Source organism: Eulemur rufifrons, chromosome 4 (genome assembly GCF_041146395.1).
Source record: "Eulemur rufifrons isolate Redbay chromosome 4, OSU_ERuf_1, whole genome shotgun sequence".
In the NCBI taxonomy this organism is placed as follows: domain Eukaryota; kingdom Metazoa; phylum Chordata; class Mammalia; order Primates; family Lemuridae; genus Eulemur; species Eulemur rufifrons.
The window spans coordinates 60,814,021-60,841,026 of record NC_090986.1 but is presented as its reverse complement, the minus strand read 5'-3'; the positions used below and the strand labels follow the sequence as shown (position 1 = coordinate 60,841,026).

General features: G+C 36.9%; 1 protein-coding gene across 1 annotated transcript in view; it reads right to left on the bottom strand.

Annotated features, from left to right (window-relative positions):
- DNAJC15 (DnaJ heat shock protein family (Hsp40) member C15) overlaps window positions 1-25,166 on the bottom strand; it is a 66,188-nt gene extending 41,022 nt beyond the window's left edge. The window contains exon 1 of the mRNA XM_069467217.1: window positions 25,013-25,166. Within this exon, the coding sequence (XP_069323318.1) occupies window positions 25,013-25,120 (108 nt within the window). The 5' untranslated portion in view covers window positions 25,121-25,166. The remainder of the gene's footprint in view (window positions 1-25,012) is intronic.
- Between the last annotated feature and the right edge of the window lie 1,840 nt (window positions 25,167-27,006).

The following is a 27,006-nucleotide window of genomic DNA, read 5'->3' as shown; positions in this document are numbered from 1 at the left end:
CCAGCCATTGGCCTTCAAGTTCTGTAAGGAAATATATAACAAGTCTTAGGAAATCAAAGCCCCAAACCTTCAATAGATGGCTCTGTAATGAGAAACATCACATCGGCAACGGCAGCTGCATGAAGGTGCTCTGACTTTAATATTCAATAACTCTCTGAGAACTCTAGAGCTCTTCATATACAAGATGAAGGGAATTCCTCTAGGCTTCTCCCCCTCAGTGTAGCTGTAAGACACCTTTTCACCAGGCAATGACACTAGAACCATTTCAGTAAAGGAAGGTTCATTCCCTGGCACAGGTGAGAAAGCCTAGAGCTACCTACCTAGAGAGGCAAAACAGTCTTCAAGGTTCCTTTCAGGTTGTCTAACCTTAATTGTTCCTGACCAGAAGGAGGTAAGTACTAATTTAATGAAAATGCTCTGCTGAGGCATATTTTTGGCATTTTCTAGAGCTTCTCTGCTGCCACATATTTTAAGGTTTATCCTCAGTCCAATCAAACTATTCAGCTGTTTCACGTGTGAATTATATTTTCTTCCCTTGTAACTTTATTCTTTCCTCTGACTAGAAATACTCATCGACTACCCAAATCCTACCTGTTCTTAACACCCCAGCTTGAATCTGCCACAGAATGGCAGAAGTCATTTACCACACATGACAAAGGGCGCATACTCAAATATACATATAGAATTCCTCTGAATTAATAAAAAGACAAATAATCTAGTAGAAAAATGGGCAAAAGACTAGGTCAGAGACTTCACACACAAAAAAATCTAAATGATTAATAACATATGAAAAGGTGCTCAACTTCAAGAGTAACCAGAGAATACTAATGACAATAATAGTGTGTAGAAATATTACTAATAGTATCAGAATATAAAGATTTGTGGCCTTTGTCAACTTACTTTGTCCACTGATGTATCTCAAGAGCCTAGCAACAATATCTATACCTCCTATGGTTATTATGAGGATGAACGGTAAGAATATATGTAAAGGACTAAGCACAGTAGTTTGGCACATGTTATAACTAGCTACTCGTGAATATAAGTAGTATAGTGGAAGTACAAACAAAGTTCTATAACCCTTAAATTTGTCTGAACAAGAGAAGATTCAGAGAAGCAGTTTCTGAGGTAGGCCCTAGAAAATGAATTGGTCTTCCCTAGGTGAAAAACACCAATTTTTCACATTTTGAAATATGCCTATTTGAAAAAGTAGAGTTATGCTACAACAATTAAAAATTTTTATAGATTAATAATAATTTCATCAATATTACTATTTTAACTATTCAAAATATATGAGACAAATAGTTGCCTCTACAATTCCAAAGTGATTTTTATTTCAAGGACTAAAGGCGTATCAGAAAACATTAAACCTTTGTTTAATGTTTTCTGAGGGAAGAAAACATTAAGCATTTGCTCATTTTTCACTTTATTCTAACAATATGTAAGGCTAAGTTATGTTTCACAATGAAAGTTCAATTTAATTCAATAAGTAAGTATTGAGGACTCTGCTGATTATTCTCCATTAGTTCCCCCAGATCCGCCCCCTACTCTTGTCTGCCTCGCTCAGTATGTTTGGCTCTCCTTATCTCTAAGGACTCACTTGACCTCAAGCTTCTGGTTGGATTTTACCAGCGAGAGGAAGCGTCAGCAGAAAAACAAAGGGTAGAAGGCGAGAGAAATGGCACCGCTTATTCCCCTTACTTCTTCCCTGCCTTGTTTCCTCTTTGGCCACAGCTGCTGCTGGGGTGGCTCCTCTTCCATACCTACGACTCTCACTGAGTTCTGGAACGTACTTCCCATCCTTGCCCCATCATCCGGGTGGATAACAGTTTCCAACAAATGCTAATCCCTAAGTGATTCCTCATCCTTGTTTGGTTACTTTAAACCATGCCCACAACTCTGCAAATAGTCCCTTCATTAATCTATCCTCAAAAAAACCCATCCATCTATTTACCACGACCAATACCTACACTGTGAAAATGTCACTACATAGTAGTCACTATGTTACATGCAAGAGATGTAGCATGGAACAAAGCAAACTTGGCCCTTGGACCCATATCAAATGGGTACTTATGTAGGACCTTGAACATGGTAGGTGGGCTCCAATGTTTACTCTATGCTAAAGTCCCAGAGTTCATTCTTTTTATCCTTATTATAACACTTATTGGCCGGGCGCGGTGGTTCACGCCTGTAATCCTAGCACTCTGGGAGGCCGAGGCGGGTGGATCGCTCGAGGTCAGGAGTTCGAGACCAGCCTGAGCAAGAGTGAGACCCCGTCTCTACTAAAAAATAGAAAGAAATTATATGGACAACTAAAATATATATATACAAAAAAATTAGCCGGGCATGGTGGCTCATGCCTGTAGTCCCAGCTACTCGGGAGGCTGAGGCAGTAGGATCGCTTAAGCCCAGGAGTTTGAGGTTGCTGTGAGCTAGGCTGACGCCACGGCACTCACTCTAGCCCGGGCAACAGAGTGAGACTCTGTCTCAAAAAAAAAAAACACTTATTGTATTAAATTACAGTTAGATGTGTTCTACCTCTTTTAGCTTTTCTAGGTAATCAAGAGTCTTTTAAAAATCAGATGAAATCTATGGACTATCTCCCCAGAAAAACACAAACATATAGACACCACAAAGTTTTGTATATATTTTGAAAGGATTCATGGGTCTTCCTGAAGTCCTTCAGTTCACAACATATGAACCCTAAAAAAAAAATTATTGAGCTCACTGAAGTCAATGAGGGTGTGTCATTTGCCTTTAAGCTTCTAGAACACATCAGAAGACCTACCATATATATTTCGCTTTTCATTCATTCAACAATAATGAAAATGTTGATTTATTGTTTTAAAAAAATCAGTAAAATTAACTTCTATGTCTAAGACTAACTTTTTTGAAAGAAAAACACAAAATGCTTTGCAATCTTTAAAAACAACAAAAAGATAGTAAAAAGGAATTTGAGGAGAAAACAATAACAACAAAAAGAAATCCAAATTAGGTAGATCACTGGAGCACATAAGGATGTTCAATAAATAAATGACCACGTCTGTGCAATCAAATCTTATCCACACTAAAAAGACAAAGTATATAGCACAGCTAATCAAAAACCCATTCCTTTACTGGAATTAAAATTCCTTTTTGAAAGTAGGTTGAACCTGAATTACCTCTAACTGTATTTTAATTAATCTGATATTAAAATAATACTTTGTGAGCGTAAACAATTGATAGGCTGGGCATGGTGGCTCAAGCTTCCAGCACTTTGGAAGGCCATGGCAGGAGGATCACTTGAGCCCAGGAATTCCAGTTTACAGTGAACTATGAACATGCCATTGCACTCCAGCCTGGGCTACAGTGTGAGACGCTATCGCAAAAACAAACAAACAAACAAACAACCTTTAGTCGGGCACAGTGGCTCACACCTGTAATCTTAGCGCTCTGGGAGGCCGAGGCAGGAGGATCGATTACGGTCAGGAGTTCAGGACCAGTCTGAGTGAGAGCGAGACACCCCAGTCTCTACTAAAAATAGAAAAAATTAGCCAGGCGACTAAAATTAGAAATAATTCGCCTAGCATGGTGTCGCATGTCTGTAGTCCCAGCTACTCAAGAGGCTGAGGCAGGAGGATGGCTTGAGCCCAGGAGCTTGAGGCTGCTGTGAGCTAGGCTTACACCATGGCAATCTAGCCCTGGCAACAGAGCGAGACTCTGTCTCAAAAAAAATTTTTTTTAAACAACAACAACAAAAAATCCGATTGATAGCAAACAAACAAAAAGATATTTGGAAGTTAAAGTCAACCTGAAATTTAAAAAAAATCATGTATCCTATATAAGCAGATTTGTACTCTGAAATGAGAATAAAAGTCTTTTTCTTTTTTTTCCATATCTGTTATCTATAAACAATTAAGTTAAAACTTTAATTGGTCCAGAATAATAGTATAATTTGTTTTCTAGAAAAAAATATTTATTTACTATATAACATTTCTTATTCACTAAAAAGCCATTGGTATTTCTTTTCATACACACATTTAGTGAGCTGTAAAACAATAACAACTCCGTCCAACCCTCCACATACCTGAATGATTCAAACAGGGAAAAAGACTACTGAATTTCAAATATAGAAAATAGAAGTATAAGAGAAGGAGAGTCAGTATAAAGGCTGAGCAAGTAGGTCACACAGAACTCTTAATGATACCTTTGTTTGACCTTAATTTTTAAAAATAAAATAACATCTAAAACACACTGTGTTTTTGAATAGCCTATGGTTCATTTGGCATAACTGAATAAATATCAGAGAATTCCACCAATATGTGCTCTATTTTAATACCGTTGAAAACATTTACACATATGCTTTATCACTGTGTTATTTCTCATCTATTTAAACTTTGGTACTGAATCCTTGGGCTAAGAGGATCTATTTTGTTTCTTTTATATACACAACACCATATTTGATCCAGTTGTAAACATGAAAATGTACTTCAATTTTTATTTTGAATGTTTTTAAAACAATGATGCTTTAAAACTAAATTGCCGGTAACAGAATGAGAAAAATGACATTGAAAAGGCAATATAAAAGCAAAATGGTGAATCAGGCATAGTGTTAGTACTATAAGTACACTTATTTTCTACCAACTAGGCAATAACCAGGTTAAATGTCCATATTGTTCATGCGATTAGATAGACATAATAGTACATCTGTGAATTTTTGCAAAAATAGGGAAATGTTGCTGTTGCTTTGACTCAGGAAAGATTAGGGTATGTGCTGAAAATAAAATAAAAAAAAATCAGGAAGTGTGATTTAAAAGGAAAGGTAGGTGCTGAACACAGTGGTGTGTGCCTGTAGTCCTAGCTACTCAGGAGGCTGAGGCAAGAAGATCGCTTGAACCCAGGAGTTCAAGGTCAGCATAAGCAACATGGAGAGACTCGTCTTTAAAAAAAAAATTACTAAATTAATTAATAAGAAAGGTAGGTATATTCTTGTACCCTGGAATAGGGTAAAACTGCCCCAAGTGTCATACGTATGTAGGAGACAGTGTACATGTGTGAGGTCATTTTTTTAAAGCCATACATATATATCTATACAAGGCCACCTTGGGCAAGTTTAAGTTTTGAAATATTTTCTTTTAAGATTCAGAAGTTTATGGTTTAGAAAAGTAGCTAACATTTTCTAGGCCTGCAGAAGATCTAAATAAATTCTTGGGTATATTTTTTTTTTGTTATATAAAATTAGGCTAGCTCATAATTCTACTTGTAGAACAAGGTGATCTTTCTATAAATATGTGCACTTATATACCTAAAAATCAAATCAGTTACAAATTACATCAGAAATTCTTTCTACCACTGGTCCAGACTAGTGTTTGGGAATAGCAGTCTATATAAGAAAAACAAAAACCTAACATTCTATTTAAAAATTCAGTTTTTAACAATCTTGTCATGGTCACCATGGAAAACAAAGATGATATATATTCACAAAACAAATTTATGGGATATTGGCCAATGGTATTTAAGTTTTTAAAATTCATGACTTTAGATTATACTTGTCAAAAATGACAAAAAGCCTAGTTTTTCACTGCATTCTCTCTGCCATACACAATGTATGAACATTTTGGATTTTAAAATTTCCAGGCATATGCAGAATAGCAATGCAGAAACCAACAGATTGCAAATTGTCAATGAAATCATTGATTGATTTCAAAATGGTAGGAGAATTACCATAGAGAATTCTTTTCCTGGACTACTAAGGCTGGCTAAAGAAAAGTCTTATGACCACACTAAATAGCATCATTACATAACTAAGGTTTCTGATGTCTGCTGGTCCTTCAACTCTGCTCTGCATCAATCATCTTCCTTATCCTTAATTAGTTCTCTTTCCCATTCCTCATGGCTCTTACCTTTCTACATTTTCACTTTCTTCATAAGCCTTCATGTTCTTCATCCACGCAGTAAGCATGAACCCCATCAACCTTCTATCCCTTCACCCCTGAATGATAAGGGCTGCTATGGAAAGTCCAAGGGCTTCCAAGTTAATCAGGCCCAGGCTCTAATTCCAATTAACATTTAACAGTTTTGTGACCCTAGGCTATTCTCTCTGGGCCCAATTACTTATCTATAAAATGGGGATATAAATACCTGTATCATACATGCTCATGATTTATGATACAAGGTTATGAAAAATGACCAGCACTCTGTGTGAACATGGCAGATACTCTGTTAGTCCTTTCTTCATTCTAAAATATTTAATCTTACTCCCTTGCTGTTCCTCTCTGCCCTATTCCTCCCAGAAACTCTTACTCATTCTTCAACCAATAACTTCAAGGTCGTCTTCTCAGTGATGTTTTCCCCACTCACCTCTTCACCCAAGTAAAACTCTTCAGTGGCCCCATAGTATTCAGTAGGTCTTGCTACTATAATACATAGTACATTATTTAATAACGGTTTACTTATTTCAAGTTCCTTCCAGCATGTGAGCTTCTGGAGGCAGGGACTGTACTTTTTATCTCTAGATTTCCAAAATCTAGCAAAATACCTGGTATACAGCATATTTTCAAAAAGTTTGTATAATGGGATGAAAAGGATCTTAAGAAAGCTTCTCCACCATCCAGATGTCTCTTGTAGCTCATATGATCTGTGTGTTGTATTGGTGCTGAAATTATGTTTTGAAATGGGAAAATACAATAAACAATGCTAATTAAACTTAATTAAGAAACTAATATGTAATCATGCCTCAAAATATCCAGGACCAGATAAATACATCCAAAAATCTCATGAAAGACAAAGAAAATGAAGTTAAGGACTTTGTGTCAAGAAAATTTCCTTACAAAAATGAAATGAAGATAATCTACAGATCATGTAGGAAAAGATGAAGGAATGGCTAATTTGTTAAACAAACATAAAGTAAAATAAAGAAACTTCCAATAAAAGGGTTAGATGATTTATCAAGGAGCCATTTGAAGGCTATTTCCTATCTCTTACTGGTGGATTAATTAATTTAATAAATACTCAGTGGGTATTTACTATGTGCCAGTCGTGATTTTAAGTTCTGAGAATATGTCAGACAAAATTCCTAACCTTGTGAAGCTACATTTTTAGCGAGAGGCACAAATAATAAACACTATAAATAAGAAAAAAATATAATATTTTATACAGTGATATGTGCTATGGAAAAAAATAAGATGTAGGTGTGTTTCTATGATGATAGCAATGTATTTAGAGTGAGTAGGTAAAGCTTCACTGAAAAGGTGACTTTTGGAAAAAAGAAAACCAAAAAACAAAACTAAAGCATGTAAAGAAGTAAAGAAGCCATGCCAACATCTAAGGAATTTGAGGCAAAGGGAACAAGTTGAAAGGCCCTAAGGCAGGGGTGTGCCTGGTGTGCTTGAGAAATAGTCAGAAGGCCAGTGTGCATAGAGCAGACAGTGACAGGAAAAAAATAGGAAATAAGGTCTGAGAAGTCACATGGGAAGTAGATCAATTAGGGTTTATAAGGTCAACATAAGGACTTTAGATTTTCTCTGAGTGATATGACAAGATATTTTTGAACACAGGCCTAAGATTATCTCACTCAGAATTCAAAGTATCACTCTTAATTGTCATGTTGAGAACAGACTGTAGAGGGACAAAACCAGAGACATGGAGATGAGTTAGAAGTTCAGTAAAATAATTCAAGAAATAAAGAATGGTAGCTTGGACCAGAGGGATTAATGATGGAAATGGGGAAGTGGTGAGATTCTAGATAGATTCTGAAGGTAAAGCCAACAGGATTTGCTGAGAAATTGGATGTGGGGTGTCAGAAAAGGAAAAATCAAGGATGTCAAAGTTATTGTCTTGAACTTTCATTGGAAAAATGAAATTGCCTTTTGCTGCAAAGACTGAGATGTCTGGGGCAAAGGGAGAGAATGTCATGAGTTCTCTTCTGGACTTATTTTTCTAAAACATGCCAGGATAAACATGATAAATAAAGCCTAAGCAAAGCAGTATGGGGCATGGGGGTAGGGTGGGGAGGTCTCTTTTACTAATGAAAAAGAAGAATGAATGGGGATATTTTAAAAACATTCTTTGTTATCTTGCAGTGACTTAATTCTCAAGGGTTAATCACAAGCAAATCACTTTCTGCTGAACTCAGTGTTTTATGTTGTCTTATTATTTAGCTCAATTTCCACAAAGAAAGCTCTTTGAATTCAAACAGCAAATAGAAGGGAGAAAAAAGAGAGGGAAGAAGAAAGACTGCTGGCAAATCAATAGAATTTGGGAAAGAGGAGTATTATACATGCAGATCAAAATAAGGAGGGGAGGGGAATTTATATTCAAGAAAAAATGTCAGACATGATAAAATGACTGTATAAAGGAAATTTCTACACTTATCCTACCCTAAAATCTTCAAGCCAGCATGAACTTCAAACTTTCATATCTAAATTGAACCAATGTCATTTGTCTACCCAGCCCCTACCATTATTGTTCCATTGAGAAAAGCAAATACATTGGAACTTTTCTCACACACCAATTCCCATGAAACTCTAACATTAAGTAAAAAGGAGAGGCAAAACTAACTACATTTCTACTTGCTTTGCTTTTAAGTCATTTAATTTCTTTCAAATCACAGGCAAGCATTAATTTCTTTAGCAAGACTAGTGAGTACATAAAAGGGCAAAACAAAAACAAAGCAAAACAATAAAACAAAATCAAAAGTCAAACATTATAAGAAACAAAACTCGGAGGATTACCCCAAATGAGTATTACTCCACTCCCCAATATAATTAACAAAAATTTCCCAAACTTAAATCTGCACTATACACAATGATTTCTTGGGAATAATCTTTTAAGTACTATTAAATATTTTGCATTTATTCAAAAATAGTGTGAGTCTTATCTCTACTTTCTCCCAATAACATAAAAAGCTTTCTTTGCTCACATTAAGCTAAAATGTGAATAAATGTGTCTGGTCAAAAAATCTTGCCCCTATCATCAATCCACTCCTGGACACTGTGGAGAGGACTTGGAGCCCTGGGTTCATCACAGGTTTGGTGTCAACTTAGCTAAACTACCCTACGTGGTGATCAATTAAACACTGATCTAGAGGCTATGAAGGTATCTTGTAGATGTGACTAATATATATAATCAGTTGACCTTAAGTAAAGGAGTTTATCTTTGATAATTGATGTGGGCCAATCTATACGGACCAATAAACTGAAAGGCCTTAAGAACAAAACTGAGGTTTCCATGAGGAAGAAATTTTGTCTCAAGAATCAGCTCCTTGCTGAATGGCACTTTTGTCACAACAAAACAAAAAGTAAAATAGAATAAATTAAAAAAAAAAAAAGTAAGCTCTTTCCAGACTATAGGTCTGCCCTAAAAATTTTAGATTTGTCAGCCACATAATCAGATAAGACAATTCCTCGAAATAAATAAATAAATACAGGTTGAGTACCTCTAATCCGAAAATCCAAAACTTTTTTTGAGTGTGGACATCACAGATTGTCCGCATGGGTGGCTAAGCTACTGACACCTTTGCTTTCTGATGGTTCAGCGTACTCAAACTTTATTTCCTGCACAAAATTACTGAAAATATTATATAAAATTACCTTCAGGCTGTATGTATAAAATGTGTATGAAACATAAATGAATTTTGCGTTTAGACTTGGGTCCCATCCCAAGATATCACATTATGTACATGCAAATATTCCAAGGTCTAAAAAAATCTAAAATCTGAAACACTTCTGGTCCCAAGCATTTTGGATAAGGGATATTCAACTTGTACATACATATATACATGCATACATACAACTTGGTTCTGTTTCTCTAGAGAGCCCTGACTGATAAAGATTTCTGCTGATTCAGGTCCAGAAAATAATGCTTTTAGGCATAGGCCCTTGATTCATTCATTGTTCAAAAATGTATTCAATGTTTAAATATTTAATCTGGGTGCCCACTACAGACCAGCTATTGCATTCGGTGTAGAGATACAGATCAATAAAATGATCTCACAAAGGTTACAAATTGACTCTCAATCTCAAAACAAAACATATGATCGCTAAAGCATATTAGTTTGCTTTTATTTTATTTCTCCATAACTTTACCTAATTCCTTCTAGAATTTACTAGATTTTTAGCCAGAAATATTTCTTGGGATTATAAAGGTAGGATAATACTATTTGCCAATGATTCTCCACTGTCTTGGCATCTGATACTTCCAGTCTTAGGCCCAGATTTTAAGTCAGATTTTGGACCACAATATAGATAAAATGTGCTCTAGGTTATTTACAAAGGCACTTGGTTGTGACCCCACCCACTTCTCATGTTACCTCAGGTTACTACATCAACCTGTAGGAACACCACTATGATCCACCACTTTATACAGTTACACTGAGATAACCAGTGCTGAGAATAACCTAGTATACAGAGTTTGCCAGTTAGTGACAGCACATTTATTTAGTCAAACATGAAACAACGAGGCACCAACTACAAAACTCTCTTCTAAATGTGTAAAATTATAATATAATTAGACTTTAACTAATTTTTTTTAACTTTCACCCCGACGCTAGGTTTAATTTGAGAAAGAAAGATTCCATTTTTATATCTTTATGAAGATTTAATAAGTCAGTGCTGGTAGGAGGTGGAAGAGGTGAGAGACTGAAAAGTGATTTCAGAAGGTATTTGATCAGAGGCCACTAGTAAAAACACTTGCGCCTACTCCGACACATTTTCCCTGTGAGCTGGTCCCTACTCCATGTGGTACCAGGACACTTTTGCTCAAAATAAGTTCTCCCTCTTCTGAATCTGCTGGCTTTGAGTAAGGGAGTTGAGGCACCTGAGTCACATCCTCCCATCCTAGTTGACTCCTTATACATCTTTGCCCTTTTGTTTCTCCACTCTTCATGTAAAGAAGATATGATTGATCCCTGTCCCTGACACAGAATGGTGCTTGGTATATATAGCTTCTTAGCCACTAAATAGGAAGAAGAAACATGAAACTATAGTGATCTCCCTCTTATCTACTGTTTCACTTTCCATGTTTTTAGTTACCTGACGTCAACTGCAGTCCTAAAATAGGTGAGTAGATATAGTACAGTAAGATACTTTGAGAGAGAGAGAAACCACATTTGCATAACTTTTATTACAGTATATTTTTATAATTGTTCTATTTTATTATTAGTCATTGCTGTTAATCTCCTACTGTGCCTAGCTTATAAGTTAAACTTCATCACAGGTATGTATGTATAAGGAAAAAAAACAGTCTATATAGGGTTTGGTATTATCCATGGTTTCAGGCATCCACTGGGGGTCTTGAAATGTATCCTCTGCAGATAAGGGGGGACTACTGTACTATAATCAGGCAACAGGATCAAGTAAACACCCAAATAAGAAAAAAATCCATGCCAGTGTTACGCTCTCCCCTATTCAAATATCCCCACCTGGCTACCTCCCAGTTTACCTCTTCATTATGATCTCAGACCACATTTCAAAAATTCTCTCACTACAATGAGCCTCTACAGAGCAAGAAGCAGGCTTTATTCACCTTCGTATTCCCAGTATAGAGTATGGATTAAGTAAAAGTTAGTAGATAATTGATTGGATGAATGCATGTGTGGACAGAGGGTTAGATGGATAGCTTGCCAACTGGCTGAGTAGTCTGCTTCTGAGTCAGACTGCTTCTGAGAAAAGTACAGATGGAATTGAAGGACAGGGTCCGGGTTAGGCCAAGGAAGAAAAAGGGAGGGTATGATGAGAGAACAAAGGTTAGAAATTGGGAAACCTAAATTCTGTTTCAGGTTCTGCCCTCAACTCACTATTACCATAGGTCACTGCAATTTAGTGTATGTGTGTGTTTGGGAGCAGGGATTGTCTACAAAATATGTTAATATCTATGAAATACGTTAAAAACAGATTAGGTCAGTTACCTCTGGAATATTTTAAACACAGATTAAACCAGACAACTTGTAAAATGTAAAGTCAACTATTCCATCTATTTCACATTATGGAATTATCTCAGGATAATAACCATAAGTAGATAAGACAAAAAGGGACAAAATTTTCAAAGCCGATTTTAATTAGAAAAGGAAGCCAGAAAAATACTGAAAAATGACTTCAGCATTGGAAAAAGATTTGTTAGGAATAAAGACCCATAGCAGGCTCTGTATCTTTGTTTTGTGGCTCTTGATAGCTGGGACATATGTCAAATCTACCAATGCAACTTATTCTTTGGTCTGAAGGTTCGGATATGGCTGCTCTTAGCAGCTCAGTCTCCTGGGCACTTCAAGGTTCATTTAGATCTAGGAGTTAGTTTCTTTAACTTGTTCATCACTGTTATCTAATTCACTGGTCCTAAATATATCTCTTTCAAATATAAGGAGTATCTTTAGTTTTGTACTCTAAAATTTGGAGGAAAGGGCCTTTTTCACCCAATCAATACCTTTTATCATTTTATTACTTTTGTCATTTTATTGACTTTTATTAATTTTTTTTTTTTTTTTTTTTTGCCCAAGGACTTTCTAAATACCTGTTGAATTAGGTTCTAAAGTATTTTGCCTATCTTCAGATGAGCCTTCCCTTTTTCATCCCACTCCCAACTCTAACCCACTCCCACACACACAGTCACACACTTCTCCCCCCTTGATAAATTTATTTGTTGTCCCTTTCTGGAAATTTTCCATTTCTGTTTGATTGTTTTGAAAGAGGCAAACAGAAGTAGAATTCTAGGTAGAATTCTAGGTACAGAAACACTAAAGTTGTATATGGCCAGGTGTGGTGGCTCACACCTGTAATCCCAGCACTTTGGGAGGCCTGGTGTTCAAGACTAGCCTGAGCAACAAAGTGAAAACCCATCTCTATTAAAAAAAAAAACAAAAAAAAAAAAAAAAAAGAAAGAAAAGAAAAGAAAGAAAAAGAAAAATTAGCTGGGTGTGGGGCACATGCCTGTTGCCCCAGTTACCTTACTTAGGAGGCTGAGGGAGGAGGATCCCCTGTGCCTAAGAGCTTGAGGTTGCAGTGAACTATGATGATACCACTGCACTCTAGCCCCAGGCAACAGAGCAAGACACTGTCTCAAAAGAAACAGAAAAAAAAAGATGTTTTTGTTTCATTTTCAATAGCTTCCACAGGATGTCCAATATTTTGCAGACATTTCTGATTGCAATAATAAATTAAGTCAATGTCACAGAATCATAGAGCTATAAGAAATAAGAGAACATGTAGCCAAAACCCACATTTTATAGAGAAAGACATTGAGGGCCTGAAAAGTCTTACAAGTTGCAGCAACAGTTGTCAGTGTTTGCACTGCAGTAGGAACCCAGACCAGAGCCTATGCCTTCTAGCAACAATCTTAAGTCACTCCCATGGCTTTAATGGATTATCAAAATTACTCAGTATTTTTCCAGTACTCAATAAAACATCCTATCTGACTTTAATGCCCACTCACAAAAATCTTATAAAGTCTTGCACAACTTGTTACTAAGTAGTTTTTTAAAATACCTACAAAACATAGTATCATTTAATTATCTAACATTAAACTAGATCCTAGCAGTGGTTCTTGGTGTCCTAGCTCCTTATAATTAATTCTCTATTTATTTCACAAAATTTTATCTTCCATCTCCCTCCCCTAACTTATATTTGCAATATTCCTATATTTAAAATGAAAATCGAACAGTTTGATAAGTATGAAAATGGAATTACTATTCCCTCCCTCCACTTTTCTTCTGCAGGGCCAAGTGGCAATCTGTCATACCTCCAATACAGAGCCGGTTAATAATGAAAGGCATACATTTTGGCCAGAAACTCAGTTTTACAAATTATCAATAGAGTGGTTCAATGAATAATCTCCTAGCTGACACTGGAAATTTGAACTAGGACAATATGTCTTTAGGGTAATTTCATCATAGGAATCAACAACCTTACATATATTCATGTCTTTAGGCTCAGTAACTACAAGTCAAAAGATTTATCCTAAGAAAATAATCAGAAAGGTGCTAAAAATGCCTATCAGAATGTTCATCATTGTGTTATTTATAATATAAAAAACTGGAAATAATTTGGATGTCCAATAATTAAATTAAGGCATATCCAGAATATGTATCTATAATTAAATATTATATTTTTAAGGAATGTTTAGAGACCATTACCATTTGTTAAGTAGCAAATAAAAGCAGGTTATAAAAAAGAATGTACAGCATATATACACAGAAAAAAACCTAGAATGATGTAAACCAAAACGTTAACAGTATTTATTCCTAATACCTACTTGTTTTCATTAAAACAAAGTCTATGGATCACAGACTTTGGAATCAAAGAAATTTGATTTGAGCTTTGGTTATGTACTTGTCAGCTCTATGACTTTGGCCAAGTTACCTGACCTTTATGTGTTCCCTCATCTGTAAAATGAGGATAATAATTATTCTTAAATCCTTGGGTTGGTATGAATTTTTATAAATTAGGATATCCATATATATCACCTAGCATTTGACATGGGATAAACATTCAATAAATGGTAGCTATTACAATTACTGTATGATGGTATCATATAATTGTTTCTTTCAAAATCAGGCAGAAAAAATAAAGCTTATTAAAAAAGAAAAATCTTAGGAAGATCCCATCTAGTCAGATGGGTTTAACAACTTTTAACTTCTTAAGTCAGAAAGCCCTCTGACCCATTACTTTAAACTAAACTTTAAAAACAAATTCTTCTGGCATTCTTCAATAAGAACAAGTAATACTGATCTCTGGCATCTTCTTTTTTTTTTTATCTTTGCACTTAAATTTGCACCCTGATCATAAGATCCCACTGCGATTCTAGCTAGCCTCTTTCCTGTCAAGTATTCCTGCAAGCTTTTATTATACTGACTTTGAAGTCTCTGTCAAAAACCCCTCAAAGTCTCTTTGGCTTACTTCTGATATACACCTTACCTGCAACATTTTGTAGCTTTGCTTACTTCTAGCTTACGAAATCATCCCCTTTGCAGAAAGCTACTTTTACTACCTTACAGTAGCCTATTTTACTTTAAGGCAGTAATTTCTTAGACTGGTATTGCTTATAGCTTAACTTTTCATTATACATTATTCTCTTCTTCCTTTTCAAATTAAGGTGAAATAAAATTAACTCTCCTTTGAAATTTAAGAATTTTTAAACATATCTTGAAGCATCTTAAGTCCCTGAAAATTACCACAAAAACCAAGACTGTAAATCCTTTCTTAGAGTAGGATTTCATCAATTTCTGATATCTAAACAATAAAGTGGCAATGTGGTATAATAAAAAAGCCAAAGACTTTTGGTGTCAAAATTGGTTTCATATCTTAGTCCTTATCAAGTCTCAACTGACCTTGAGACAATTTACCTCTTTGAGCTTCAGTTTTCTTATGTGTCAGATGGTGAAAGTAGCATCTAACTTCATCAGATTATCATGAGAAAGGGGAAAATATAATCACAGTGCCTGGTAGATAGCAGACACTCACTACATGTTAGTTCACTTAATTACTTGCACAAACTTCTATTAACTATTCTATTGCACGAAATGAACTATTCACTTGCACAAAATGAACTCAATACATTCATGCATATCTTACTTTTATATATTCAATGAATAAAAATAGAAAATACTACTACTGCTGAGGCAGGAAACACGTGAAATTTTTCACCTTATAAAAGACCTTATATTTGAAAAGGTTGGAAAGCACTGTTTTAGGGCAAACAAATTAAAAAAAAAAAACAAAAAAAACCTTGCACTGGCTAAAAGTGAATTTATACTAGAAGGACCTAAAATAATCCTCTACAAAATCTCACACTGTCAAAAATTCTTATCATACTTCTAAAATATAGACAATAACCTTATTGTTAGTAATAGATCTGTTGAAACTTAAAAATGAGAAATAAATATGAGTCAACAATTCTAAACTGTATGATATTCCAACTGTTTCTAACTAGCAGAAGGTTGCAAGTTTTCTAGAATGGAGGAAAAGCCTGAAATCAATTATCCCAAATCAGTTAAAGAAAACACGCAAATAAACTATCAATTCACGGCACTTTTTAAGCTTCTATTTAAAATTCTTTAAATACAACATGATGACTATGGTTAATAACAATGGATAGTATTCTTGAAAGCTGCTAAGAATGTAGATTTTAATATATATAATTTTTAGAGTACTGTTCTTATCACAAAAATAGGTATGTGCAGTAGTGCGTGTTAACTAGCTTGATTTAGCCATCCCAGAATGTATATGTATTTCAAAACATGTACATGATAAATATGTACAATTTTGTCATATTAAAAAAGTTCAGAAAATTGACAGGGCAGGAAAAAGAATCTGAAAAAACAGTTTTCAGATAAGAGAAATTTTAGAATACAATTTTTAAGATGTAAAATTCAGTTGGTATTTTGAAAAAAATTCTTTACAAATCAATACAGAAATTATTCAAAAACCATGTAATAGATATAGAAACCTTTTAAGTACTATATAGTAATAAAGTCTTTAGTGAATTAAACTTTAACATCATTATAGCTAGGCAGTATTTAGGGGGAAAAAGTGATGTGTAGAGTACCATTCTGTTATTGGTTTTCACCTTTGGCTTAGTTCTCTTCCCTTAAGTTCTAATACCTGCTATACAAAACTATTTTTTCAGTTGTGGTGGTAGCTGTTAAATTCTAAGTATTCCAAAAGGAAGTGAAAATTATTCTCTGGAAAAGCATATTCATTCACTTAGAGAAACATGCAACAATATTTTACCTTATACCTAGCAAAAGGTTCTTCATTGTTTACTGATACATATACTGAGATTCTATAACAAATCTGACATATAATGATAAATGCAAATTGATGAGTCTTCGCCTCTCTCCCTCTCCCCCACCTCAATTCCCTGGCACCCTCCTTCCATTAGTAATCCCTAACACCAGATACTAAAAAAAAAAATAAATAAAGCCAAAACTGAACACAGAAAAAAAGAGCTTTGTTGACGCTGAAGGAAAAATTCCACTTTTCCCAGTGGACTGAAAGCAGCAGCCACATACTCCAAGACAAAGAAAACTTTTACTCTTATACATCATCAGCTATATGAGAAGATAAAGAAATTGGGGAAGATTTGGGTAAAAAGATAAAAATGGGATTATTAGGATCTGGAGTTGTGGCCTAGAATGAAGCTCCCTGTGAGGTAAGGTGTTATACCCACAGGGCCTGCTGGAGAAATGGCTGATTCTAGGACCCGGGCAGCATACGTACAAAATGAACCTGGAGTACCTTGTAGTGCTAGAAAGTTAAATGCTCAAAAAAGCCCCACAAGGATGGGGATATGTCAAAGGGACACAGGAGCCAACTGAAAGAGATCCCAATGGCCAAAGCCAAAACCATTTGAGCAACAGAATAAATAGTGTCAGATTATAATCCAAAGTATAAAATTAATATCCACAAATATGGTCACTCTCCTCTGAACACAACCACCAGAATGATGCTTTTAAAAAGGAAGTCACATCATGACACAGCTCTGTGCAAAACCCTCCAATGTCATCCCATCTCATTCAGAATAAAAGCCGAATGTTTTTATGATTTAAAAAAAAACCATGAATATGAACTGATATAAATAAATGACTGGGTAAATAAGTAAATGGTGGAGAAAAGACATATCTCTCATGCCAAAGAAGTCCAAATAATTTTATAGATTACCTTGAAGGAAAAGGAACATTAATTCTCTCCTCCTCCTTAAATGTGGGCTGCACAAAGTGACTTCCTTTCAAAAGCACGATATGGAAAGGTGCAAGAAAGAGTAGGTTTACAGTGAAGAAACCTGACAAATACTACTTATCAGATCAAGGTCAATAACAATTGTGATAAATCATGTTTGTAGTGTGTATCCCTCATATGACGTAACAAAAATGCCACTTCATCTTTTTGGTCTTCCTCCCCAAAACCCACAACTCCAGTCTAATCATGAGAAAAACATCTGGGAAATTCCATTAGAGGGGTATTCCACAAAATACCTGACCAGTTTCCCACAAATCTGTCAAGGTCATCAAAAACAAGGCAAGTCTGAGAAACTGACACAGCTAAGAGGAGCCAAAAGAGTCATGTAAACTAAATGTAATGTTTCCTGGTTGGAATCCTGGAACAGCAACAGGACATCAGGTAAAAAGCAAGGGAATCTCAATAAAATAAGGACTTCGGTCAAGAATAATGTATCACTATTGGTTTGTTAATTGTAACTAATGTAGCATACTAACACAAGATGTTAATAATAGGGGAAACTGAGTGCAGGGTATATGGGTACTTTGTATGCTATCTTCTCACTTTTTCTATAAATCTAAGACTATTTAGAAAATAAAAACTATTTAAAAGGAAAAAAATGTTATACATGATGATTAGATTCTCAGGACAGCTAACAGTGCTTATTTCATCTGCGAGCATAGGACAGGGAAAATGGAGTTCTGCCAAATAATACTCTATTTCCCTTACACTGTTGGTTAAACAGACTTCCGTGGGCTAAGAGAGTACCCAACATTTGATACAGTGTTTTTTAACACTGCTTTCAGACTATGCTTTCAAATTTCTCAGTATCAGTGAAATTCAAATCACTTTACAACTGAAAATAGATAAAGTTAGTGTGGGGGTCCCAGGCCTGTCTGCACTCCCTGATCCATTCTTTGGCCTTTCCCTACTCTGCTCTGTGGAAGGAGAGCTAAGTCCTACAGGCTGCTGTGTCAGGTGGCTCCCAGTTGAGCCTGACCAACGGGATGCAATGGTAGGAGACTGGAGAGTGGAAAAGAAGGAGAGACTAGGTACTTGTCCCCTTCCTCTCTACATTGAGCAGTGGCTCTGGCAGCGGCAGTGTCTCCTCTGTGGCTCAAGCTCCCTAGACAAATACCCATGGTTCCAGTTAATGTGGACTGGTTTTGAAACACCTTTGGCCAGCCAGCCCTAGGAGTGCTGCTGCTTTCTTATTGTTCCCAACCTCTGGATTGCCTCACCACCCCACTTTGTTTCTCAACAACTCCATTAGCTATGAAACTAATTCCCTAAATTATATTTCCTTTGCTTTATATCACTTGAGTTATGTCTGTTTTCCTACTTAGACCCTGAATGACAGTTAGAAAAGTTGAAGGGGAAAAAGGGATAAAGAGAAAGAATATTCTGAGTGAGAGCAGAGCCAGGAAAGCAGAATATCTTTGGGGCTCATCCACTTCCCAACTGTGTAAACTTGGACAAATTATTTCATCACTTTAAACCTCAATTTACTCATCTATAAGTGTGTGTGTCTGTGTGTGTGTGTGTTGGGGGGCGGTTATAATAGTATCTATACCTCACAAGGTTATTGTATGGATTATATGAGTTCATGAACTGAAAGCATTAGCACAGAGCTGGGAGGCTGAGGTGGGAGGATTGCTTGAGGCCAGGAGTTAAAGACCAGCCTTGGTAACACAGTGAGATCTCATCTCTATGAAAAAAAAAACAAAATTAGTTGGGAATCACAATCCCTGCTACCAAGGAGTTTCTAGTCTAGGAGACTGAGTTTAGTTTCTGGTCAAGTCCTTGAGTGTGCAATCCATGTTTGATTCATCTTTGTATCCACTATTGCACTTAGCCCCAGTAACTTACCTTATAAAGCGGTACTCCATAAATATGCATTGAATGGATAAATAAATAAATGAACAAAAAAAGACAGCACTTAATATAGTCTGTCTTTTATTGAGCATTTGAATTTGATCCAAATTTGCCTCCTAGAGCAAATGTTTTTCTAAATAAAGTTTTATTGAAACATACCCACATTATGCATTATCTATGACTGCGTTCACCCTACAGCAGCAGAGTAGTTGTGACAGAGGCTACATGGCCTGTAGAGCCTAAATTGTTTATTATCTAACCCTTTGCAAATTAAGTTTGGTGTCCTCTGTCCCTGAGGGTGGCAATCCTGGTTTACTCACATCTTCCCCATACACACCTCATTTATAGCTTCCACATCTTTGTTGTTCCAAAAAAAATCTATTAAATTGAATTAAATTTACAGACTTTAAAAACAGAACCTACTTCTAAGTTGGAGACTGCCTGTGTTAGTGGAGGTATTAATAATCAATAAAATGACCAAAACTTGGAAAAACATATCAGAAGTCTTAAGACTTGGAAAAGCACATAAGAGTATCATTGCAAACTCTAATTACATGCAACATTTATTAGATGCTTATATTTTAGGCCACTCTTGATCATTAAAAAAGCCAAAGAAGAGGCATAGTCTCATTCATTTTACTCGTTTTTATTCCTTAAGGCTATCAGTTCATCACTCTATAAAACACTTCTCTAATCTTCTGTTTTTCTCCAAGCCTGTTGCTTCATTCACTTGTTAATTTAATCATTCAACAAAGATTTATGGAGCAGCAACCATTTGTCTGATACTGAGATGGGAGCTGAGAGAATAAGGATCCTTAAAACTTGTTCCCCATCTATAATAAAGAATATCTAATTTTAGTTTAAAAGACATATTTAAGAAGAAACATTATTTAAATAATGCCAACAAATCAACAAATGGGCCAAGTTAGGTGTCTGTTACCACCACATAGTTTCAAATATCCACCAGGAAACACACACACACACACACAGAGAAAAATTACTTTAAATGTTCCACTACCACGAATCAAAAAATGTCTGAAAACTGGGAAAACAGCCCACTCCATCACAGCTGCTATTGCTGAGGGAAAAAAAAAAATTAAAAAAAAAGGCATCAAAATTATTTACAAATTCCCTAATGTATTTTATTCTCCCAAAACAACATATGCAGTAAATAACTTTGTAGATAAATATAAATTGCCTGAAAGTGTTATAAAATGCTAAAACTTCTATCTTGAGACTGAACATTTCAGTTCAAGATAGACAACAGTTGTACCAGAGGGAAATTATTATAAGAAGGAAAAAAATTATTCTTCCTGCTCAAAAGGGGGGTGATAGTTATGATGGAGAGAATAAATGTAGACTATTCACTCATTCAACATTTATTTAACATTTACCACTTAAATATACAAACATTTATTTAGCATATACCAGGCCTTATGCTAAGTTCTGGGGAAAGAGCAGTGAGTGAGACAGACACAGATTCTAGTTCTCCTTTAGAGGCTAACACATGAGAGGATCTTACGGGGGGAAAAAACACATGTGTCATTATGATATTAGAATCAAACATCCATGTTTATTTACTAAGTCACTCAATAGTAACAGAAGTTAATGGCTATTTAATAGACAATTAAGTGGCTACCATGTGCCGATTACAATGCCAATCACAGCAGCATATAAAAGTTTTTGCCCTGAGGACTTCACAACCTACATGCTTATACAAATTAGATATAAATAATTATGATACATTTAATGCTATAATAAAAATTTCTATGACTTTCTAAGGAATACACAGGATGAAATAACTTTCTTCTACTATAAAAGAGTTGCTGGGGTCAGGGAAGGCTTCACATTAGCAAGCTGAGTCTTAAAAAAATGAATAGAACTTTGCCAGGAAAAGAATTCCAGACAGAAGAGAGAGCTAGAGGAAAGTCACAGAACTGTGAAATTTCATAAGGGAAATGAGAGGAACCCGATGTAACTACAGCACAGGGTATAGTATAGTGTAGAAAAATGTTTCTAGGAAATAGGAATGTGACTAGGTAAGCCATTTGGGGGTCAGTACATGAAGAATTCTGTATACCACCCTGAGAAAAATTCAGACCATGGTAAACTCATGAAAAGGGATGGTACCATTATGAAGTCTGTATTGTAGAAAAATAACTGATGGCAGTGTGAAGTTTAGAAAGGGTAAAGTACCTGAAGCAACGAAACCTGTTTATTTTAAGGCTATCACTATAGGCCAGAGGAGAGATGACAAAGACTAAGAGAATAGCAGTAGGAAGGGATAGCAAGAAAGAAATGACAGAGACCAGGCTAAGTGATCAACGGACTGAATGCTGGAGGTAAAGGAGAAAGTGGAGTTGACGATGACATTATTCAAGAAAGGAGAAAGAAGAGAAGAATCAGCATGTTCAGGGAGAGACTATAATGAGCCACATTTTAAATAAGCTGAATTTCGTATTTTTGTTTGTGGTACTCATTGGTAGACAACTGGAAATTCTTACTGACTTGATTCACTGAGAGAAAATTCCTAAAATGTATGGACAACCCTTCACAACAAAGAATTGTCTGTATCCTTCAAGACTATAATAGATTCCACTCGACATTAGGTGAAGGGGCGGTTTATGATCACCTTAAGTCCAGAACTTTATTATATATAAAATATATTATTTTTGCACTCTTAGTATAGACTGAATTTTCCACAAGTGCAACTACCATGTAAATTGAAGGAAAAAGTCCGGTTTGTTTTGTTTAAAACCTTACCAGAATTTGTTCACCATTTGGGAAAAATAAGTTTGTAAAGGACAATGGCCTGGCCCTTATGATATTTGAAACGTTGATATAAAACACCTGATAATTAGTATGCATCTGTAGCTGTCACAAACACAGTGATTCTCTGAATTGCTACAATATGTCAGCAACTAATGATCACTTCACTATGTCTTCTAATATAGTCATACCTGAGCATTTACATATTTAAATAGTAGACAAGTTATTTTCTACTATAATACCTATTTTACCTTTATGTTTCAATAGAGTATTATATTATTAAAAATTAACTTTATGGGTAGATTTTATTGCCTATGAATCACACTTCAGGATTTCAGATTATAGGGGATAGGTAGGTTGAGACTCACCAGCCTACACTTTAGCCTTCATGTGCCTGGACTACTAAAGATGCCTCCTAACTGATATCTTGGATTCAATACACTCTCTCCTCTTCCAAGTAAAAATAGCTACAGATGTAAAAATCACCAATATTAGTTCTATCTTCAAATTACCACAAATTCCCTGTGTTGACTGGCCTAAACCTGGCTTCCTGAACCAGTCAGTCACTGGTAAGCGAGGTTGGGTGGCCACTATTGGCTTAGACTAATTGGGATCCACCCCTACGGTTAGAGATGGGTTCCAGCTTTTTCCTGATCACATGGCTGCATTATGGCAAGGGAAGAAAGGTTCTATCAGAGAGAAGGAAGGAATAACTGGATGTTGGATGGACAATCAACAGCATAGCATCTTTTGCAACGATTACTATTTAGTTTTTTGCATGCTAGTTCACATGTGTCTCTTGAGGCCTTGGCTCAAGTGGTTCCTTATCAGTGAGGTTTTCCTTGACTATACAAGTCAGCTAGTCAGCAAGTCAGTGAGTCAGTCTGTCTCTCTCCACTTGCGGAGACAGACCTGTTTTGTTTTATAATAAATAAAAAGCTACTCGTGTGAAACTCCTTCCTTCTTGTCGTCACTCCATCGCGCCACCCCTGCTTGTGATTTTTTTCCAAGCAAGGAGCCAAAGAACTAGAATAAAAGTCTGCCAAGAGGCTGGACTTCACATTTTGGTGTGTCTGCTCGTTCTTTGGCCAAGAGCACACCAAGAACCGAGAGCAGACTGCCACCCTGACATTTTATCTAAAGCACTTATCATTACCTGACATGTCATATACTTTTAGCCTTACTTGTTTATTGTGTCTTCTTCCTCTAGAATATAAATTCCATGAGGATAGAGGTTTTGAGTTGTTTATTTATATACTTCTAATGCCTAGAAGAGTCCTGGCCCATCGTGGGTACACAATAACAATTTGTTGAATGAATAAATGGTTTTGACCCCCCCTGTGGGGCCTAGGAATGGCCCCAGCTTTCACAGCTCCTCCTTTTCTGCTCTCTCTTGACTTAGTTCAAAAAAAAGTAAAAATCTCATTAATAATTTTTTATATGTTGAAATGTTATTGTGCAATTATGAGTGCATCCATCGGGTTAAATAAAATATTGTTAAAATTAAACCCACTTGTTTCTTTTTACTTGTGTTAACAGAAAAGAAGACAAACTCTAAAATAATTTAAGCAGGTTTGTTCTGAGCCAAATCTGAGGACCATGGCCCCAGGCCACAGCCAAAAAGCCTTGAGCAAGTGCACTCACTGTGGCTGGGTTACAGTTTGGTTTTATACATTTCAGGGAGACAGGAATTACAGGTAAAGTCAAAAATCAACACATGGAAGACATACATTAGTTTGGCCCAAAAAGGTGGGACATCTCAAAGCTGGGGCTTACAAAGGTCATAGGTGGGTTTAGGGATTAAGGCAGGACATCTCAAAGTGGAGCTTACAAGTCATAGGTGGATTTAGGGATTCTTTAGTTGACAATTGGCTGAAAGAGTTAGGCTTTGTCCAAAAGACTAGGAATCAGCAGAAAGGAATGCTTCAGTTAAGATAAGTCTCTTCTATCTTTTACGTGATGCTGTACCCTAATCAGGTTGGGAAGTAAACCACGTCATAAAAACCTATTTACTGATATTTTATCATTTGTAGGCATGACTCACCAGGCCCTTCTAGAAAGGAATTTTTTGGGCAAAGAAAGATCAGAGTTCAGTCCTCACTGAACTCTGCAAAAAAACTTACAAGTATTTATTTAGCTCGCATTATGTTTCTATTAGACACTTCCTTTTCCCCGCTCTACATTTCAGCTAAAAAAAAAAAAAAACCTACTTGCAGTTTCCGACTGGGCCCTGTTTCTCTGCCGGAGACTTTGGATACTGCTACTGGTGCCTGAAACACTTTTTCCTCTTCTCTTCGCTGAGTTAACAGCTCTTACTCATTCAGACCTTACTTTATAGCTACCGCTTTCTCCAAGAGGCGTCCCTGATCCCACCACATTCCCCGTAAGACTGGACAAGGGTCTCCTATGTCCAGTCCAGAATCCAACATATAGCACTTATCATACTGTATCTGCAATTGCCTATTTTCTGCTTTGTGTCCCCTACAAGACTGGAAGCTCCTTGAGGAGGCAGACGCTCAGAACTGCCGTCTTCCACACCTAGTGGTCAGAGCCAGGCACACAGCAGCCTCTCGGCGGAAGCCACCAGCAGTAGGACCGAAATGGACAAAGAATGCGGGGAGTACAAAGGTTCAAGGGTGAAGAGGTGGAAGAGCCGGAGAGGAGCCGGGGCCGCCGGCAGGACTCACCAGTCCCTGCTGGCCGATATCGGCGTCCGGCCGTTTAGCCGAGGGTGGCGTGTACTCGGCGTAGCGCAGCCCCTCGCCAGCGGAGGCGACGCCACCAGGGGCAGCCATGGCAATGAGGCCCGGAGAGACGCCAGGCGCAGCGACCCAGCCTACGAGGCGGCCGCAGGGACAAACTAGTTAGGCCGGGTTCATCTCGCGGATTTTGTGGACACCGCAGCCGCTGCGCCGGTGAAGGCGGGGCCTCGAAACCTCATTCTCCCTTGGGCTCTGGTCGCACGTCCCATCTAGAGTCAGAGTTTGAGCCTAGGGCCTTGGAACGTGTAGGATTTTTTTGTTTCTTTCAAATTGGCAGACCCAAACCCAACGCTGGGCCTCCTGAGGCATTGCGGGCTGGGGCCCCCTCCCCAGATCGCCCTGAGGGTCGGGGCGTTGGTGTCTTGGGATGTCCGGCCAGGAGAGACCCAGAGTACAGCTGTAGTGCTTGACAGTGGGGACGTGCTTGAGGTTTCCTGACCCATTCTCGGCCTTTCCTCCCACCCCCAACCACAGATCTTATTTCTGTTTAATGCCACAGTTCTCCCACCCGGGAGAGCAATTGAAGAGGCAGTTTGCTTGCTCCAACCCCCAAATGAATGGCCTATTTAAGGTGAAATTACAGAGAAGAAACATGTAAGCAAGGAAATAAATCTCACTTCCCACAAATGATTTTATGCTGAGTTGGGTATAGAAAAACTCACTTTATTATTCATTTTTAAGACAAGCTTTTTGGAGCAAAAATTCACCAACAATGGAAGCCCGTATAGTGTTTGCCAACTCTTGTGGCAATTTGGAGGCTCCTTTGCCCTTTACACCCATTACAAAATTGGCTTACAAGAAGATAAATCTTTACTTTTTTTCTATTCCTGAATTTAAATTTTTGAGGATCTATTAATTTATTCACTTAGCCAATATTATTAGCATGCCTAAGACGTTATGTCTTGGAGGAATTTACAATCTAGTAGGGAAAATAACACTGACACAGTGGTCATACATAGCAGAACGTGATCACATGCACTGTGTGGAGGTATAAAGAGAACTGGACTGAGAGGAGGGAAGAGGTCTGAGTTTAGTGTCCCTCCATCATTTTCTGGGCTCCTGTCCCTAAACATGCCCATTAACCTCTCCAAATCGCCTGTCTATCTCCCTAGAAAGGGAGTAACATTTGTCCATCATTCTGACTCAGGAAAGTTGTAAGGATAAAATGAAAAAAAAAAAGAAGAAGGTGGTTATGGAAGCAATTTGTGAAGCGCACTTATGAAGAGAGTTACAACCACAGTGCTGCTGCAGTTTACAGGAGGAAATGGCCACTTTTAACAGGGGTCATCAGAGGAGGTTTGGTGGAGACTTAGCATTGAGATGGCCAATAAAGAATGGGTAAGATTTTTTTAGATGGGAGAGGAGGAGGTTCAGAAATTTCAAACAGAAACAAATGCAAAGAAATGAAAAAAGTGCCATGTAGGACTGAGTAAAAAACACTCCAAGACTCTTCAGAGACATATTATTACAGAAATTAATTTTCATTGAATTGATCCACCACCATGAAGAACACTGGTGAACTAAGCAAATGCATTGGATCGGGGCCTACCCCAGGTCATTCATTCATCCATTCGTTTATTTATTTATTCAATAAATATTTATTGAGCATGTTAGGTATAAGGCACTATGCCAGGCATTGTGCATTGTTATAGTGTCAACAAACAAGGTCTCTGATTCCTTGAAGTTTAGTGTCTGCTAGCAGCTGGACCCTAGCAATAATAGGCTACTAGCCTGGAGCAATTGAGCAATTAGAGCAAGACCCAGGTTAGCTGGGTCTTAGGGCATCTGCTATCCCTGCTCAAGAACTGGAAGGAAGCTTTCAGAGCAGAAGCCAGGAAAAGGGGAAAAAGAAGAACGGGGCAGGGGAGGGAATAGCAAGGTGGAGGGGAGGTGGGCTCAGCAGGGTTACATCTCAGCTC